This window comes from Entelurus aequoreus, linkage group LG01, assembly GCF_033978785.1.
Source record: "Entelurus aequoreus isolate RoL-2023_Sb linkage group LG01, RoL_Eaeq_v1.1, whole genome shotgun sequence".
NCBI classification, from domain to species: domain Eukaryota; kingdom Metazoa; phylum Chordata; class Actinopteri; order Syngnathiformes; family Syngnathidae; genus Entelurus; species Entelurus aequoreus.
In genome coordinates, this window is record NC_084731.1 from 78,507,364 (window position 1) to 78,525,328 (window position 17,965).

The 17,965-nt window shown below is 37.9% G+C and overlaps 1 protein-coding gene across 9 annotated transcripts in view; it reads right to left on the reverse strand.

Annotated features, from left to right (window-relative positions):
• Positions 1-1,421: 1,421 nt before the first annotated feature.
• Positions 1,422-17,965, reverse strand: part of LOC133657618 (R3H domain-containing protein 1-like) — a 101,957-nt gene continuing 85,413 nt past the window's right edge. For 7 of the 9 annotated variants that reach the window (XM_062059160.1, XM_062059202.1, XM_062059194.1 and 4 more), the window contains 4 exons: positions 8,206-8,353; positions 4,735-4,832; positions 4,555-4,639; positions 1,422-1,905 (listed from right to left, as the gene is read on the reverse strand). In XM_062059160.1, coding sequence (XP_061915144.1) covers positions 1,868-1,905; positions 4,555-4,639; positions 4,735-4,832; positions 8,206-8,353 — 369 coding nt within the window. In that variant the 3' untranslated portion in view covers positions 1,422-1,867. Of the gene's footprint in view, positions 1,906-4,554; positions 4,640-4,734; positions 4,833-8,205; positions 8,354-17,965 lie in introns of those variants that run through there. The other 2 variants (XM_062059186.1, XR_009827308.1) reach the window with 2 other exon arrangements.

The following is a 17,965-nucleotide window of genomic DNA, read 5'->3' on the forward strand; positions in this document are numbered from 1 at the left end:
GACCCAGCAACACTCAGAACTGCAATAAACAGAGCAATTGAGGAGACACAAACACGACAGAACAAACCAAAAGTACTGAAACAAAAATGAATATTATCAACAACAGTATCAATATTAGTTACAATTTCAACAAAGCAGTGATTAAAAATCCCTCATTGACATTATCATTAGACATTTATAAAAAATAAATAACAATAGTGTCACAGTGGCTTACACTTGCATCACATCTCATAAGCTTGACAACACACTGTGTCCAATATTTTCACAAAGATAAAATAAGTCATATTTTTGGTTCATTTAATAGTTAAAAACAAATGTACATTATTGCAATCAGTTGATAAAACATTGTCCTTTACAATTATAAAAGCTTTTTACAAAAATCTACTACTCTGCTTGCATGTCAGCAGACTGGGGTAGATCCTGCTGAAATCCTATGTATTGAATGAATAGAGAATCCTTTTGAATCGGGAAAAAAATCGTTTTTGAATCGAGAATCATGTTGAATTGAAAAAAAAAAAAAAATCGATTTTGAATCTAATCGTGACCCCAAGAATCGATATTGAATCGAATCGTGGGACACCCAAAGATTCACAGCCCTAATATACACATTATAAATATACACATTATAAATATATATGTATATATATATATATATATATATATATATATATATATATATATATATATATATATATATATATATATATATATATATATATATATATATATATATATATATATATATATATATATATATATACACACATACATATATAATATATATATATATACATACACACTTTGCATGCAGTCGGTTTTTGGCTCCAGACCAAATGTTTTAAGCCAAATGTGGCCCCCCACCCCAAGTCAAAAAGTTTGGACACCCCTGTTAAAGTAATGGTTACATAAGCTAGCTGATGGTGTTTTTGTTATATTTTTCAGTTGGAAAACAACATTTTGAGGAAATTGCAGGAATAAGTAAATCTTAAAACGCAGTAAGTCGCACAAAACATACAAATACAAATATATCACGTTCAGGCCACAAACAGCAAAAGCCAGAAATGACACAAGAAAATATACTTCAACAGAATTTTAATCTATTCAGTAAAAATAGCTTGGAAAAAACTGTGAAGTGTAGTGAAAACGTTTATTAGTTCTAACCTCAAACAACTGTCACACGTCAGAAATTCCAAAGAAAATTGAGTAACAAACTCGCTTGCATTTTTCATATGCACATGAACTTTTGAATTCAATTCAACAAAAATGGCCTGATAGAGTGCAAACATGGTAAAAGAGTACCAATAAAACTAAATCCAGGGTCTTTTTATATATATATATATATATATATATATATATATATATATATATATATATATATATATATATATATATATATATATATATATATATATATATATATATATATATATTCAGTCATATTTATTATTGTTTGGGCATGAATGAAAACTTAGCTCGATTGTCACACTAATAAACTTGCTAATATTTCAGCAAAAAGGTAAAAAAAAAAAAAAAAAGAAAAAAAGCCCACAGTGTTGAGTTTCCACCCTGCAGAGACCTGTCAGCTGGGTGGAGAGGTAAAGGAAAGTACAACAAGAGAAGGTTGAAGATACTGATTTGGTGAAGTGGTCAGTCTGGGATGTGAAACAGTCCAGACCGAGGCAGCAGAGGTTGGAGGTTCACTCGGCGCTTCCACTGGCGCACCAAAACCTAGCAGTTGGTTTTGTCCCACAGCTCCTTTTTTTTTGTGGAGTCTGGTACAAGTTCTGCTGTGGCAAAAAAAAAAAAAAAAAAAGCGGAAGCGTCTGCGGCGTTGATGTAGTGTCAGGTCTTGGAGGGTCGGGCCAGGTCAAGGATCCATCACTTTCAAGATCCGACCGCTCACTGCTGACACACGTCGCCAGGAAATAAGACAAGTGTCACAGATGGAGAGGAAGAAGCAGACATGCGTCGGGGGAGGCGTCTGGAAACTGCTGCAGTCAGCATCAAACGTGCGAAACGCCGACAACAGCAATATTTAAAAACGTCGGCGAAAAGCGTGCGAATGGCGGCCTGCTATATTGTTGACGTGCACACCTGCAGAGTGCGCCCAATGTGTCGGCCAGTGCAAAAAATATGACACCTTGTTTGAGAACGTCAGCACAAAGTCATTCAGCGCAGCCCCAAGGGGTTGCTGGTTCCCCTGCCAGGTGCGGAATGTGCTTTTATTCTGCCAACCACCCTTTTTTAAAGAATTCTCACACTATTTGACATCACAGTTAAGTTGATCAAATACATTATTTAACTTTATAGAGCCATGCATCATTTTATGGAATCCAATATTTTTTTTTAAAAGTCATTTTTCAAACAAACATTTTATACACATTATTTTCATTTGTTTCGATTTTAAATCAATTCATAAGTTTTGAGAATCCATGATTTTTCTAAAGTAATTTTTCAAACAAACATTTTATTTCAAGAATCAGTTTTTACATTAAAAACATTTAACAACTATTATTAATGTTATTATGGGTACCCAAAAAAATGGAATCAAATCCAAAGTGCGATTTTTGTTTACTTCAATTCTAAATCAATTCATAATTTGAAAAACAATTTTTTTTTAAAGTAATTTTTTTTTCTATTTCATTTATACATTTTTGAAGATTCAATTGTTTTGATTAAAACATTAAACTATTATTATTATTATTAGGGTAGCTACAAAAATGTATTCACATCCAAATCGCGATTTTAATTTGTTTCGATTTTAAATCAATTCATAAGTTTTGAGAATCCATGTTTTTTGAGAATCCATGTTTTTGTTTTTTTTTAAAGTAATTTTTCAAACAAACATTTTAGTTCAATAATCAGTTTTCACATTAAAAACAATAAACAACAATTATTGATATTATTAGGGGTTCACAAAAAATGGATTCACATCCAAATCGCGATTTTCATTTGTTTCAATTTTAAATCAATTGATAAGTTTTGAGAATCCATGTTTTTTTGTTTTTTTAAAGTAATTTTTAAAACAAACATTTTATATCAAGAATCAGTTTTTATGGTTAAAAACATTAAACAATTATTGTTATTATGGGCACTCCCAAAAATGGATTCATATCCAAATCACGATTTTTGTTTATCCATCCATCCATTTTATACCGCTTGTCCCTTTCGGGATCGCGGGGGGTGCTGGAGCCTATCTCAGCTTCAATTCTAAATCAATTCATAATTTGTTTTTTCTATTTTATCAATAAAAATTTTAAGAATGAATTGTTTTGATTAAAACATTAAACTATTATTATTATTATTAGGAAAGCTCCAAAAAATTGATTCACATCCAAATCACGATTTTCATTTGTTTCAATTTTAAATCAATTCATAAGTTTTGAGAATCCATGCTTTTATTTTTTTAAATTTTTCAAACAATAATTTTATTTCAAGAATCAGCTTTTACATTAAAAACATTAAACAAAAATTATTGATATTATGTGTGCACCCAAAAAAATATTCACACAAATCGCGATTTTTGTTTATTACAATTTTAAATCAGTTAATAATTTTTGAGAATCCATGTTTTTTTTTCCAAAAGTAATTTTTCAAACAAACATTTTAGTTCAAGAATCAATTTTAGATTGAAAACATTAAACAACAATTATTGATAATATTAGGGGTGCACCAAAAAAAGGATTCACATCCAAATCACAATTTTCATTTGTTTCAATTTTAAATCAATTCATAGGTTTTCAGAATCCATGTTTTGTTTTCTCCCCAAAGTAATTTTTAAAACAAACATTTTATTTAAAAAATACATTTTTAGATTAAAAACTATAAAAACTATTATTAACGTTATGGGTACGCCAAAAAATGGATTCAAATCCAAATCACGATTTTTGTTTATTTCAATTCTAAATCAATTCATAAATTTTAAAAACAATTTTTATTTTTTTATTATTATTGTAATTACTGATACTGTTGCCTTTGCTTATTTTGGGGTTTTCTTCCTTTAGTCTTGTATAGGTCTTCTCAATTGCTTGGTAAATGTCTATCTTAAGTATTTTAAAGCCGGGATTGGGTTGGAGTTGCTCTATTTTCTGTTATTAGCTTGATTAAACACCTCTAGTGTACAGTCGTCCCTCGCCACGTCCCGCTTGAAATATTGCGGTTTCAAGACATCGCAGATTTTTTTGGGATATTTTAAGAGTTTTAGTTCACAGCATTATTCTACGATCTTTGGTCCTAAATTAAGCATTTTCAAGCATACAAATGTCTAAATGAACTAAAAATCTCAATACTGTAGTAGTGTTGGCCAATAGATGAGACCAAACCACTTAGTAGTATCATGGCCACTGATTGGCTCATCCTCCAAGCAGCATTACTACATTGGATCAAAAGAGTAACAGTGACTAAAGGGTGACCGTTTTTTTATGAAAATATTAACTTTCTACTTTGTTGAAATTATTTTATCGCGGTCATGTTCGGGACCCATTAATAAACAAGGGATGGCTGCATTTTTGAACATGCTAATAAGTAGGAGTCAACCTGGTGTGTTGGTATTACCTGCTTCACCTACGCTGTGGTCTGTGGGTAAAGATCTTCTGCCGGCCTTCCTTCCGTGACCGCTACGCCAAACCCCCATTGGACCCTGAGGGGGGTGGAGGCGGAGTCACAACATGGCCCACGTCCTCTCCAACATCAATAAACGAGAGCAAAAGAAACGCGACGGAGGAAATGTCTGACCTGATGTTTCGTCACCAGGTGCGCCGCATGGACCAGCGGAGGTCTGATGGCGTGTTTGTACTGCAGCGGCTGACCTAATAGTGAGTAATGGGCTTCACCTAAATGCACACAACAACAACACGTCCCAGGATGAACCAAAGTTACAATATTCACCTTCAAATAAGAAGATATTAGCTAACATACAGCGACCGTTTAAGCAATACAAAAATATCTACGAGGGGGGGTCCCATTAAAACTTTTTCACTTACGATACTGGACGCATGAGTATTAGCCGATACAGATACTAATCAGTTATGATATTGCATAAATCAAACATGCTTTTATTTTGTAATGTAGAAAGTTAGAAAAGGTGTGATTAAGTGAAATGAGTCAAATAGAGAAAAAAACGTACATTAAATCGAAGTGGAGTGGTATTCCTTTTTTTTTTTGGCCAAACCTCGAGCCACAATAATTTAAAAAAAAAAAAAATTAGGCACATGATGCAGTAAGTGGAATGATGTGGACACATTTGTTACTGGATACTTTATAATATTGCTTTGGAGACTTTGCATGTGTAAATAATATGCAAGTATAGATATTTGATACTTATTTATATTGACAAATGTGTTTAGAATAGAATAGAATAGAAAGTACTTTATTGACCCCTGGGGGAAATGCAGCACCACAGTTCGCTCACAAACAATAAACACATGTGAATAATATAAATACAGTCTATTATACAGCATTATTCACATGTGAATAATATAAATACAGTCTATTATACAGCATTATTCACATGTGAATAATATAAATACAGTCTATTATACATTTAAGTACAGTCAAAAAGGAACATATGCATTATACAGTCTGATGGCTGTCGGTATGAAGGAATTCCTTTTTAGATTGCAATATTGTTCAATTATTATTACGTATGTCTAGCTTGGGTGCTATTGTGTGCTTAGCCGTTGTGTAGTTGCTCGCTCCTTGTAGCCTATAGCCTAGCATGTTTACCTTTTGTAAATGACTGAAATAAAAGAAATGTTGCGCTTATCGGAGGACATTTAGATGTTAACAGGCTGTCTAATTTTGCACAAGTAAATTTCACATAAAAGCCGATACTTTTGTTTTTTGTGGATATCGGATCAATTTCAATATAAGATCGCACACCACTAATACCCACAATTATTCAACACTATTGTAAATGACAACAAACTCACTTTCAAAATGTGCCTGTTTCTAATATTGTTTTTTTCCAACGACACATTCCTGTGTGCAACTGTTATTGCACAATATGTCAAAGACATTTGTCCTGAAAGTAACAGGTATTTTCCCGTGTCAGACGTGCCCACAAGGAGTCAACCTGGGCCGGGTATCAAACCTACGGCATCTGCACGAAAGCCAGCAATGTTTATGTGAAATGACACAGCACAACATGGTTGTTCATTTATGACGTACTAGAGGGGCATTGTTTACTCAACTTAAGAGAGTACCTGGCGTTTAGTAGGTGCAAAGGTATTTTTTTATATTTAAAATAATTTTATGTGACATACTTATTAATTTTCCCGCACAAATAATAATTAGAATGATATAACAATTAGGGCTGTCAAATGGTTATTAAAAAAATAAAAAATCAGAATAACCCCACATTTGGATTAAACATGATCAGATTAATCACACATTGGTATTAATTGTGAATAATAATATTTCTGTAAATGTTTTTCTCCAAATTATACTTTATTGGAAAGATATAACAATTAGTGCTGTCAAGTGATAATTTTTTTTTATAAATCAGATTACCCACACATTTAGATTGATCGTGATTATTAATCACAAAAATTATTTCTCGTAACCTTATCCGCAAATATATGATACTTTATCGGAATGATAATTAGTGCTATCAAATGGTACATTTTTTCCAAATCAGATTAATCACACATTTGGATTAATCGTGATAAGTCATAATTTATAGTATTTCAGTACATTTTTTTCAACAAATAATTATATTTTATGACAATGATATAACAATTAATGCTGTCAAATTATTATAATTTGTTTTTTTAAACAGATTAATCACATTTGGATTAATCATGATTATTGATCATGACTAATATTTTTGATAACTTTTTCCACAAATAAAAATACTTTTAGAATGATATAACAATTACTGCTATCAAATGGTACATTTTTTCCAAATCAGATTAATCACACATTAGGATTAATCGTGATAATAGTCATGATTTATAATATTATAGTAAATGTTAAACTAATAATTACATTTTATTACAATGAAATAACAATTAATGCTGTCGAATGATTATAATTAGTTTTTTAAATCAGATTAATCACATATTTGGATTAATCATGATTATTGATCATGACTAATATTTCGGACTTTTTCCACGAATAAAAATACTTTTGGAATGATATAACAATTACTGCTATCAAATGGTAAATTTTTTCTATGTCAGATTAATCACACATTAGGATCAATTGTAACAATAGTCATGATTTATAATATTTCAGTAAATGTTTTTTTAACAAATGATTATATTTTATTACAATGATATAATAATTAATTCTGTCGAAATATATTTATATTTTTAAATCAGATTACACATTTATAATCACTAATATTTCTGATAACTTTTTCCACAATTAAAAATACTTTTAGAATGATGTAACAATTAGTGCTGCAAAGGGTAAATTGGTTCACAATCATATTAATCTTGATAATTGTGATTAATAATTTTTCAGTTAATTCTTTCGACGAATAATGATACTTTAATAGAATGAAAACAATTAGGGCTGTCAAATAATTTTTTCGACCCAGATCAATCACACATTTGGATTAATCGTGTTTAATCAGTAAATCACTTGCTTACATAATTTAAGATAAAAAATTACCCCAATATTTGGACACAAATGCAAATTTGTTGTCAAACATTTTTCATTTGCTTGAACCCTGGTAAAAATGATTTGAGATGTATTTTGAAGCAAAATGTATGCATCGACCTGATTGATCACTGACCGTATAAAAATCTGCGCCGCCTTTCAAGTAAACATCCGGGGTTAAGGTAAATGAGCTTTTGCGATTAATCTGCGTATATACATAGTTAATGTGATATTTCCAGATTAATCTCATGAATTAATGCGTTATTTTGGCAATTCTAATATTATATGTATTACTGCTATAAATTGTATTGCAGCAATTGTGACTTACTGAGGGGTCGTTTTTTGCATTCAATAAAAACGTCCTGCAGCTGACCCTTTTCTTTCAACTGCAATGTCCAGCTTTACAGATGCCATTTTTGCGCTGCAGGTAAACCGATTGGCATGTCGTCTATCCATTTAGAAAAATACGGTATTTCAGAAAGATAAAGACACAACATACCAATATGCTTTGGTAAATTAATGAACACCTGTTTTTTTCCGCCCACACTGATTAAAAACATTGCAGAAGAGTCAAGTTTGGATCGGGAGCGCGTGTCTGACCTTGTCCACTGTGGCAGAAGGCTGCAGGAAGCTGCAGGTGGTGCTGGTGGGCCATGACGGGGATGGACGGGATGCCCGTTGGGAGGCCTTTGACGTTGGGCGACTGGCCCGGCGAGGGTGTGAGTGTCGGGGACGAGGACAGGCTGCTCTACACACAACACGTCCGTAGTGCGGCCAAGGACGACCAGGAGAAAACACAAACACTTTCATTCAAAAACACTTTTTTTTCTCCCCCTTTTTTTCATTTTGCAGTCTGACTTTCATGCTGCGCTGCCATCAACACGCTAATGTACCGTTTTATGTCCTCTCCCATACTTGGATAATCCGCTAAATGCTTTCAAAATAGCTTCTTAACTTTATAAAACACATTATATTGTTTTGTGTGCAAGGTCTGGGTATTTGCGGAAATATTTATTGTTTTGGGGGTGTTGCAAAGTCATCTTATCAGCACCACATAGCATTTTCTTTATTGTATTTACCGCAACCCCCAAATGTTCCCAGGTTTTCGTACGGACAATTATTACGTGTAACAAACGAGTCAGTTTGCTTATCATTTAGTGCAGAATTTACCGCGTTGGGACATTATAAGCATATTTTATGATGAGGCATTCAAGTGCGTAACTGAGTGTTAGGGTGACTTTAAAAGTACTGAATTTGGAACCCATTTCTGGTCTCTCTGCTTTTCTAAACTCTTTTATTTTGAGTTTGAGTTTATTTCGAACATGCAAGCATACAACATGATACATCACAATTTCCAGTTTCTCTTTTCAACATGTTCGAAAAGGAGTAGGAAGAAGCAGAGCTTATTCAATCCTACCCCTTTTCTATACATAACAGTTGCTAAAACTTTTTGTTCACTTCCTGTTCACTTTGTAGTTCAGGTTCTTCATCACGTACACAGCTACTCCTCCTCCATTTTTGTTGGTTCTGTTGATTTAGTTTAGTTCATATCCTTCCAGATCAAAATCTATTCCTTTTTTATCATCAATCCATGTTTCTGTGACAGCAATCACCTTGAAGGGTTCGTTGTGTTCCAAAAAGTTCTTAATGTTGTTGTAGTTTGCATACAAGCTTCTGCTATTAAAATGAATAATTGACAATTTGTTATCACATTTAATGTTGCTATTATATTGATCATCTGTATAGTCAGTGCCTCTTATGTCTTAACGGCAGTTACTTCTTTAGCGACTTGCGGCACTTTTAACTAGTTTTTTTCAACAATTTCGTACCTTGCGCCGTTCAGAGATCAATTTGAGGTGTCAGCCTGTCAACTTATATCACTCTGCGACGTCTGAATCACTTTAAAACAGCTGTAAACTCGCCGTAGCTTTTGGTTGCATCAAGGCCATTCGAGGGAGTCAAATCGTAGATTAAGATGTTTTCCTTCGAGCAGTCAAAACAATGGTCCGTGCTGGCTCTCTCAGCTAGGCTAACGGCTCTTCCAACTCGCCTTATTTCAGCGTATCCGTGCCTCTCAACTGACCAAAATCAGATCGAAGATGCAGGGTGACTCTCATGTGGCTGTGATCGCAAATCATCGCAAATCAGTGGTCAAAATCTTCAGACTTAACAAAAACTCCGGTAGCAGAAGCAGAGCCTTTTTCTTTGCGTCATCTCTCATTGAAGGAGGAGGAGCTATTCTTTGGCACTTTTTAAGTTCCTACATAGACTATATAGTATTTTATCAGTTTTTTTAATTGATTCCATTATATCTGGTTTTTTTGTACTTTATGGGGGTTTTTAACCACATTTTTATGTCTCCATTTTATTTTGATCTTTTAGTTCTACAAATAAAGTTGAATTGAATTTTTTTAATTTGTTGACTTCGACTGGAAAATATTTCAATATAAGGCCAAGAAAGGTCATGAGTGTCATCACTTTGATAACGAAGGTGAGAAACACAAGAAAAAAAACGGACGACCAAAAGAGAGAGTTTTCAATAAAAGGTTAAAGTGATGTTTTCTGCATTTTAAACTAAATGTATTATCTCTACCAGGGGTTTGTCTGTTCTTTGTTAACAACATAAAAAGTTATGAGCGGATTTGTACGAAACTTTCAGGAAATGTCTGAAATGGGATAATCGTAGCATTACTTTGCTCAGTGCTTTATGGTGTCTTGGGGTTTTTCCCATACAGCATAGGCCTCGTCCCAAATGCAGGGTTTGATGGCCCCTTCACATTTTTTGCAAAATTTGATTTTTTTTTTTACGTATTTGTTTCACTTTACCCCCCCAAAAATCATGCGACTTCAATGTATGTCTAATGTGAATAGAATGCATCGGTGAAGATGCGCAGTCCTGGTGCATTTATGACCATTTTAAGGACTCACCATTTATTATTTCACGTAGAAAATCAACTTAAAGCGCTAATGTGGTTTGTTGAGCACTTGTTGTCATGTTTGTAGTAAGGAGCATGTGGGTGAGGAGGCAGAGCAGTGGAATATTCACACAAATCCTCCTATACTAACACATTAAAAGGGTCATATGAATTTTTCCCTACATTAAAAACACTTCCTTGTGGTCTACATAACATGTAAAGGTGGTTCTTTGGTCAAAATGTTGCATAGATTATGTTTCTGTATCTTAAAAGCCACTTTCTGACCGTCTCTTCAGGATGTGCCCTTTTGTGGGCGGTCTTATTTATGTGCTTCCACTTTCACAGCGTCTTCTCCACGTCATCTTTGTTGTGCCAGTAGTTTTTAGCGACTCCATTGCAAGTATACTGACGGATATAATTTAGAACTGTACGCGACTTTGTATTAGAAATGGTAACTGCGAAGGATGACTGCCCCACAACAAGAGGATAGAGAAAAAATATTATTATTATTATTGGCCACACATTTTCGGGACTTATGTGGATCCCAAATACACAACAGAAAAAAAATAAGTAAAAAATTTGGCTTTGCATTACAAGTCAAAACGCCATATTTTATGTCTCTTAATAGTTGCCATTTTGGGGTCCACACACACACACACACACACACACACACACACACACACACACACACACACACACACACACACACACACACACACACACACACACACACACACACACACACACACACACACACACACACACACACACACACACACACACACACACACACACACACACACACACACACACACACACGTATGTTGAAGCACAGTACGTCTGACTAGGGCAGCGCCGTAATGCTCTGACAATACATCAAGCATTGCGGCTTTGTAGTTAACCAAAGTCATACTAAACATTTTGACAGATTTTGTGTAATGTTCTATATTCTCAATGAAACATCAAAGTTTTGGTGTTGCTTGCTCACGTCATATTTTGAACAGGCCTTAACTTGCAGTCCACAAATGTTTTTCATGTGTGACTGCCATATAGTGTTCACACTTAATACACCATGTACCAAATAAAATTGCTTCGACGTCGGTAAGCACAGCCAGAATTAATACGTACATTAGGCGCACCGCGTTATAAGGCGCACTGTCCATTTTTGGGCAAATGGAAGGATTTCAAGTGCGCCTTATAGTCTGAAAAATACGGTAATTTTTAAAAACGGACTGTTTTCTGCTCCTTCGTCGATAATTTAGATTTGCAGGAGTCTGTTTTGGTGTTTGTCAACTTTCGATGATATAGGTCTAGGTCAGGGGTCGGCAACCTTTACCACTCAAAGAGCCATTTTAACACATTTCACAAATTAAAAAAAACAATAGGAGCCACAAAACTGTTGAAAATTTAAAATGATATAACACTGCATACAAAGCTTTTTTTGCTATGTTTTAACCAGGGGTCTCAGACACGCCCCGGCCCACACCTTAATATGAAATTTAATGATAGTGCGTATGCAGCCCTAACTCTTCCGGTCAACATTATACACCCCTGCTACCACCAAACCCCGCCTACCTCAACCGACGCACGGAGGGTGGGGGGGATTGATGTGTGGGGGGGTTTGGTGGTAGCTAGGGCTGCATGGGATTCTGGGTATTTGTTGTGTTGTGTTTATGTTGTGTTACGGTGCGGAGGTTCTCCAGAAATGTGTTTGTCATTCTTTTTTTGGTGTGGGTTCACAGTGTGGCGCATATTTGTAACGTAACAGTGTTAAAAAAAATTTATACGGCTACCGTCAGTGTAAGCTGTGTGGCTGTTGAGCAAGTATGCCTTGCTGTCTTTAACGTGTGCAAGTATAAGCTTCCTACAACATGTGGCCGAGCTGGCACGCCGATGGTGCTGGCTATTGAGGAAAATAAATGCAGTGCCATTAGAGCACACCCTTAATTTAGATGTTAGGGTGAAAATTGGAGAATATTTGCCCCGGGAGATATCTAGGAGAGGCACTGAGATCCGTAAGTCTCCTGGGAAAATCGGGAGGGTCGGCAGGTATGCAGCTGAGCCGCATCAGAGTGGTCAAAGAGCCGCATGCGGCTCCGGAGCCGCGGGTTGCCGAACCTTGGTCTAGTGTAGCACCCCTACTGTAGGATAGCAGGTTAGTACAACAATTAAGATTACTAGGTTCTTGGCTGTTTAACTCATAAACCTTGTCTTTGTAACACAACGATATGACTCGTGCCTTCACTCTTTGACGTTCAGTGAAGGAATGTCTGGAATGAGAAAGGTGCATGCGACCTCTACTGGCCAACATGTGAATAACGTGCTGCGTGCATGTATCATTAATTTAACCCTGTAGTGACCACATGACTTTGACACATCAAGTTTAACATTTTTTTAAGTGACCAAAGTGACTTTGACACACCATAGATTAGAAATGAATAATAGGAGAATATATTAGTGACACTATATTTCCATATGGGTTACACACTCCCCCCTTAAGTCAGCATGAGTCCCTTCATGTGCTATAACATCTTGACTCAAATTGCTATAACCTCATGACTGTCGTAGTCACCTAAGGAAATGAGTGCGTGATTGAAACTGTCTAAAAGACTTTGAGCAAAAGAGATGAAGGGTTTACCCAACTGTGGGTAGTTCAATCGGTCTGGTGGCCGCCGTGACCTTACAGATCGGCGTACCATATTGCCTTGCCCACATTCATCAGGTAAGTTGGTTCCCTCAGCTTGAGTATCTTGAGCTTCTGGAATTTCAGTGTCATTTCCCGGTTCTCCATTTTCATTACTCTCCAACTGGTGATCTCCAACCACTTCAGGAAATTCCTTTTCTTTTTCAACTGGCAACGCAGGCTCATTACCAGCAGAGGACTCCACTTGTGATTGGGTTTGTAGGGTCTCGACCACTTCCTTTTCTGTGGGAGGATTGTCAGCTACAACCAGCTGTTTAGGGATGTCATAGACCTTTGTAAATCTCTTCTCAGTGAGAGCTGAGGTTTCCTCGGGAAGGACTGTGTACTCCTCTTCAGACTCAGAACTTTCCTCTTCTTGGACCTGAGGAGAACATTGTCTTGTCCTGGGACGACGAATCGGCCTTGGCTGATTGGGTTCCTCATCCTTGACTTCAACCAATTGCCCGCATGGCAGCAGAAGATCCCTGTGTAAAGTGCGGACTGGACCATCTTCATCTACTGGCTGAACCTTGTAAACAGGTAAGTCGCCCATCTGTTGTAAGACACTGTACACAGCGGACTCCCACTTGTCAGCGAGTTTGTGTTTGTTCCTCAGACGGACATTTCTCACCAGTACTCTATCTCCCACTTCAAGTGCAGACTCTCTGACTCGTTTATTCCACTGCTGCTTATTCCTCTCAGCAACTTTCTGGGAGTTTTCAATGGCTGTTTGATAACTCTCCTCCAGTCGAGACTTGAGATTTCGCACATATTGGGAGTGAGATACTGGTGTTCCTTCCCTGACGGGTAGGTTGAATGCAATATCGACTGGAAGCCTGGGTTGTCTCCCAAACATTAACTCATAGGGACTGAACCCGGTGACCTCCCTTCTGGTACAGTTGTAGGCATGTGTGAGTGGTTTAACGAAATCACGCCAGTGACTCTTCTCTTTTTCTTTCAGATTACCCAACCTGCCAAGAAGCGTGCGGTTGAACCGCTCAACCGGGTTTCCCCTCGGGTGATAAGGACTGGTTCTCACTTTCTTGATACCGGCTATGGCACACAGTTCTTTAATAGTGTGGGATTCGAAATCTCTTCCCTGATCACTGTGCAAGCGTTCAGGAAAGCCGTAGTGAACTAGGAACTGCTCCCACAGACACTTTGCAACAGTAGTAGCTTTTTGATCTTTCGTGGGTATGGCTACTGCATATTTTGTAAAGTGGTCTGTGATGACCAGAATGTCCTTGGTATTGTGGGAATCAGGCTCCAGTGATAGGTAGTCCATGCAGACTAATTGCATTGGCCTATTTGTCTGGATACTGACCAGCGGTGCTGCTTTCTCAGGCGGAGTCTTCCTCCTAACACACCGGCCACAGGTTTTGACCTTATGCTCAACATCCGCAGCCATTCGTGGCCAGTAGAATCTTGACCGTATTAAGTCAATGGTACGGTCTATGCCCATGTGTCCCATGTCGTCATGGAGACACTTGAGTACAGTGACTCTGAGGGACTCTGGAAGAATGAGTTGATAGATCGTTTCCTCTTCACATTTCCGCTTCTTGTACAGGAGACCGTCTCTCATCTCAAGGCGCTTCCACTCCTTGAGCATCACTTTGAGTTCAGGAGAATTAGGACCAATGTTCCGAGGTACTAGGCCTCCAGATTCCAACAGATGAATAACATGTTTGATGGCAGGATCAGCTTCCTGTCGTTCTCGGAGGTCATCCTCACTGAAGATGGGTACCGTCACATGACCTAATAATTTTTCATCACTGTAGATGTCTGGAACAGCGTCGGTGTTGAGAGCTAGGGATTCAACCAACGTGATGGAAGGTAAGTTGTCGGTTTCTCTTATCAGGTGTCGGTGACATAGGGCTGTAACTGCATCTTCAGGTAAGTTTAGATGGTCAGGTGACGATGATAGATGATGTGAGGTGAACCGCTTTATTCTCTCTCTTTCTTCCAGTGAAGCGTCATCCTCAACCAGCATTCCATGCGATCGCCTGGAGAGACCATCAGCATCTTGATTGCTCTTTCCAGCCCTGTACTTGATGTTGAAATTGAACGTAGAAAGGGCTGCTAGCCAGCGATAACTGGCAGAATCTAGCTTAGCTGAGGTGAGTATGTAAGTTAACGGATTGTTATCCGTTACCACAGTGAAGTTGTTACCATAGAGATAGTCCTGGAACTTCTCTAGGATTGCCCATTTTAAAGCTAGAAACTCCAGCTTGTGTGCTGGATATCTGGCCTCACTAGATGAAAGGCCCCTACTGGCATAGGCGATGACCCTTGATTGGCCATCCTGCTCTTGGTATAAAGCAGCTCCTAAACCAGTAGTACTAGCATCCGTATGCAGTGTATAGGGGAGCTTTGCATCTGCGAACCCCAGGATGGGAGAAGATGTGAGCTTCTCTATGATGCATTCAAAAGCGTCCTGACAAGCAGGTGTCCATCGTTCTGCGAACGGCTCTTTTGGATTGAAATATTTCCCTTTACATGTCGTCATCTTCTGGCCTTTTCTGAGAGGTGGATAGCCAGAAGTGAGACTGTTTAGGGGCTTCACTATTTTAGAATAGTCCTTGACAAAGCGGCGATAATAGCCGGCAAAGCCTAAAAAGGACTTCAATTCTTTTAGGGTCTGTGGCCTTGGCCACGTTTTCAGTGCAATGACTTTCTCGGGATCAGTCTCGACACCATCTCTTGAGACGATGTGCCCAACATAACGTACAGACGTTTGGAAGAATCTGCACTTCTCGGGAGAAAGCTTGAGACCATATTCTCTTAGCCGTTGAAGGACATGCAGAAGCCTGGCCTCATGTTCCTCCAGGGAGGCAGAGAACACAATGAGATCATCAAGAAAGACAAGCACCTCTTTCAGGTTAATGTCACCCATGCATTTCTCCATTAGGCGCTGAAATGTACTCGGCGCATTGGTTATCCCCTGGGGCATACGGTTGAACTCCCAAAACCCCAGGGGACAGACAAAAGCAGTCTTGGCTTTGTCACTCTCTTCCATACCAATTTGGTAATATCCGGACTTGAGGTCCATTACGGAAAACCACTGTGACCCGGTGAGGGCGGAGAATGCTTCTTCGAGGTTTGGTAATGCATACGCATCCTTTATGGTTTGTGTATTCAACTTACGGTAATCGACACAGAGTCGGACATCACCGTTCTTTTTCTTTACAACGACTATGGGTGACGAGTAGGGTGACTCGGACTCCCGTATCACACCAGTTTCTAGCAGTGTTTTAAGGTGTTTCCTCACAGCCTCATAGTCATTGGGATGTATGGGTCTTGAACGCTGTTTAAAAGGCGTCTCGTCCTTGAGCTTGATACGATGCTTGACTTTGGTGGCATGACCAAAATCAAGGTCATGATGTGCGAACACATCAGAGTAACCATTGAGTTTCTCTGTGACTCTGGTTTTCCATTCCTCTGGTAGAGGAGAATTGCCGAAGTCAAATGTCAGGGTGTTGTTTGTGGACTGATTTTGAGAAGAGGTTGCACTACAACAGTTCACAGTACCTGCATTCTTGTCAGGTAATGGACTTTTTTTTAACAATCTTATCAGGAACATGCAGTTCTGCGACAGCACAGTTTGTGGGTAGTGTTATGTCATGGTCTGTCTCATTTCTCAGCCAAACAGCCAACTTGTGCTGAGGCTGCTGGGGCAAAGTGACGAGGCAACAGTCAACGAAAATGCCACCAGGTAAGACAGACTTTCTTGGCTGTTCCAGAACTGCCAATTTCTCCGTATTTGCAGGATTGACTTTGACCTGGCCTTCCACAAGGACTTTATCATGTGCAGGAATAACTTGCTGCGGTTTCCCTTTGAGTGTCATTAGACCTATTTGCCCAGTGCTCTTTAGCTTTTGTCTGAATTCAAGTGCACTAAGGATTTGTTTGTAGCCATGAACAGTTGAAGTGGTCTTTTGAGTTTTGTGTTGGCACTCTTCATCATATAATACATCAAGTAAGTTGGTCCCTATTAGAACAGACAGGTCACTGCTGGAGCGTTGATCAGGGACAACTAATGCTAGAGTGTTCACTTCGGGTGCAGTGTCAATAAACTCCTTTGGCAACCTAATACTGACTTCTACATAGCCCAAATATGGGACGGACTGACCATTAGCACCTTCCACATCAAGAAGATTGAATGGCTGGATAGGCTGTTCTGACAAGTGCTCTGTGTAGAATGAGTTTGAAATTGTGGTCACCTGAGACCCTGTGTCAAGAAGGCAGTTACATTGTACACCTGACATAGTCACATCACTGATGCATTTGTTGCCAATTAAACCTTTTGGTATTTTAGATTGGTGTTTGGTTCTGTGAGAATAACTTGAAATATTTTGTTTGGAGCTTGTGTTAGTCTTTGTTCCTGTTTGCTCCTCAACAGGAACAGGATTTAAAAATCCTGTTTGCTTTGTTCGTCCCACAGCTTTTGTTTCTCTTTGAGTTCTTGGCGTTTAGCCTCAACAACGTCCGGGTTGGGCTCGTTGGGACAAGCTGGCGCTATATGTCCATCTTCGCCACAGTTAAAGCAATACCACGCTCGTGGTCTCTTTTTGCCTCTTAGGACAGCCTCTGTCTTAGGCTCCTTTTCCTTGGGTTTCTTCGGTTTAGCTCCCTTGGAGGTAGCCTTTGTGGAAGATTCATCCACGGACGCTTTCAGGTTTGCCAACTGGGTTTGAAGTTGTGCAAGTTGTTTTTGTATTTTCTTTGTACTCTCATTATGGTTGTCCTTTACAGCAACGGCTGC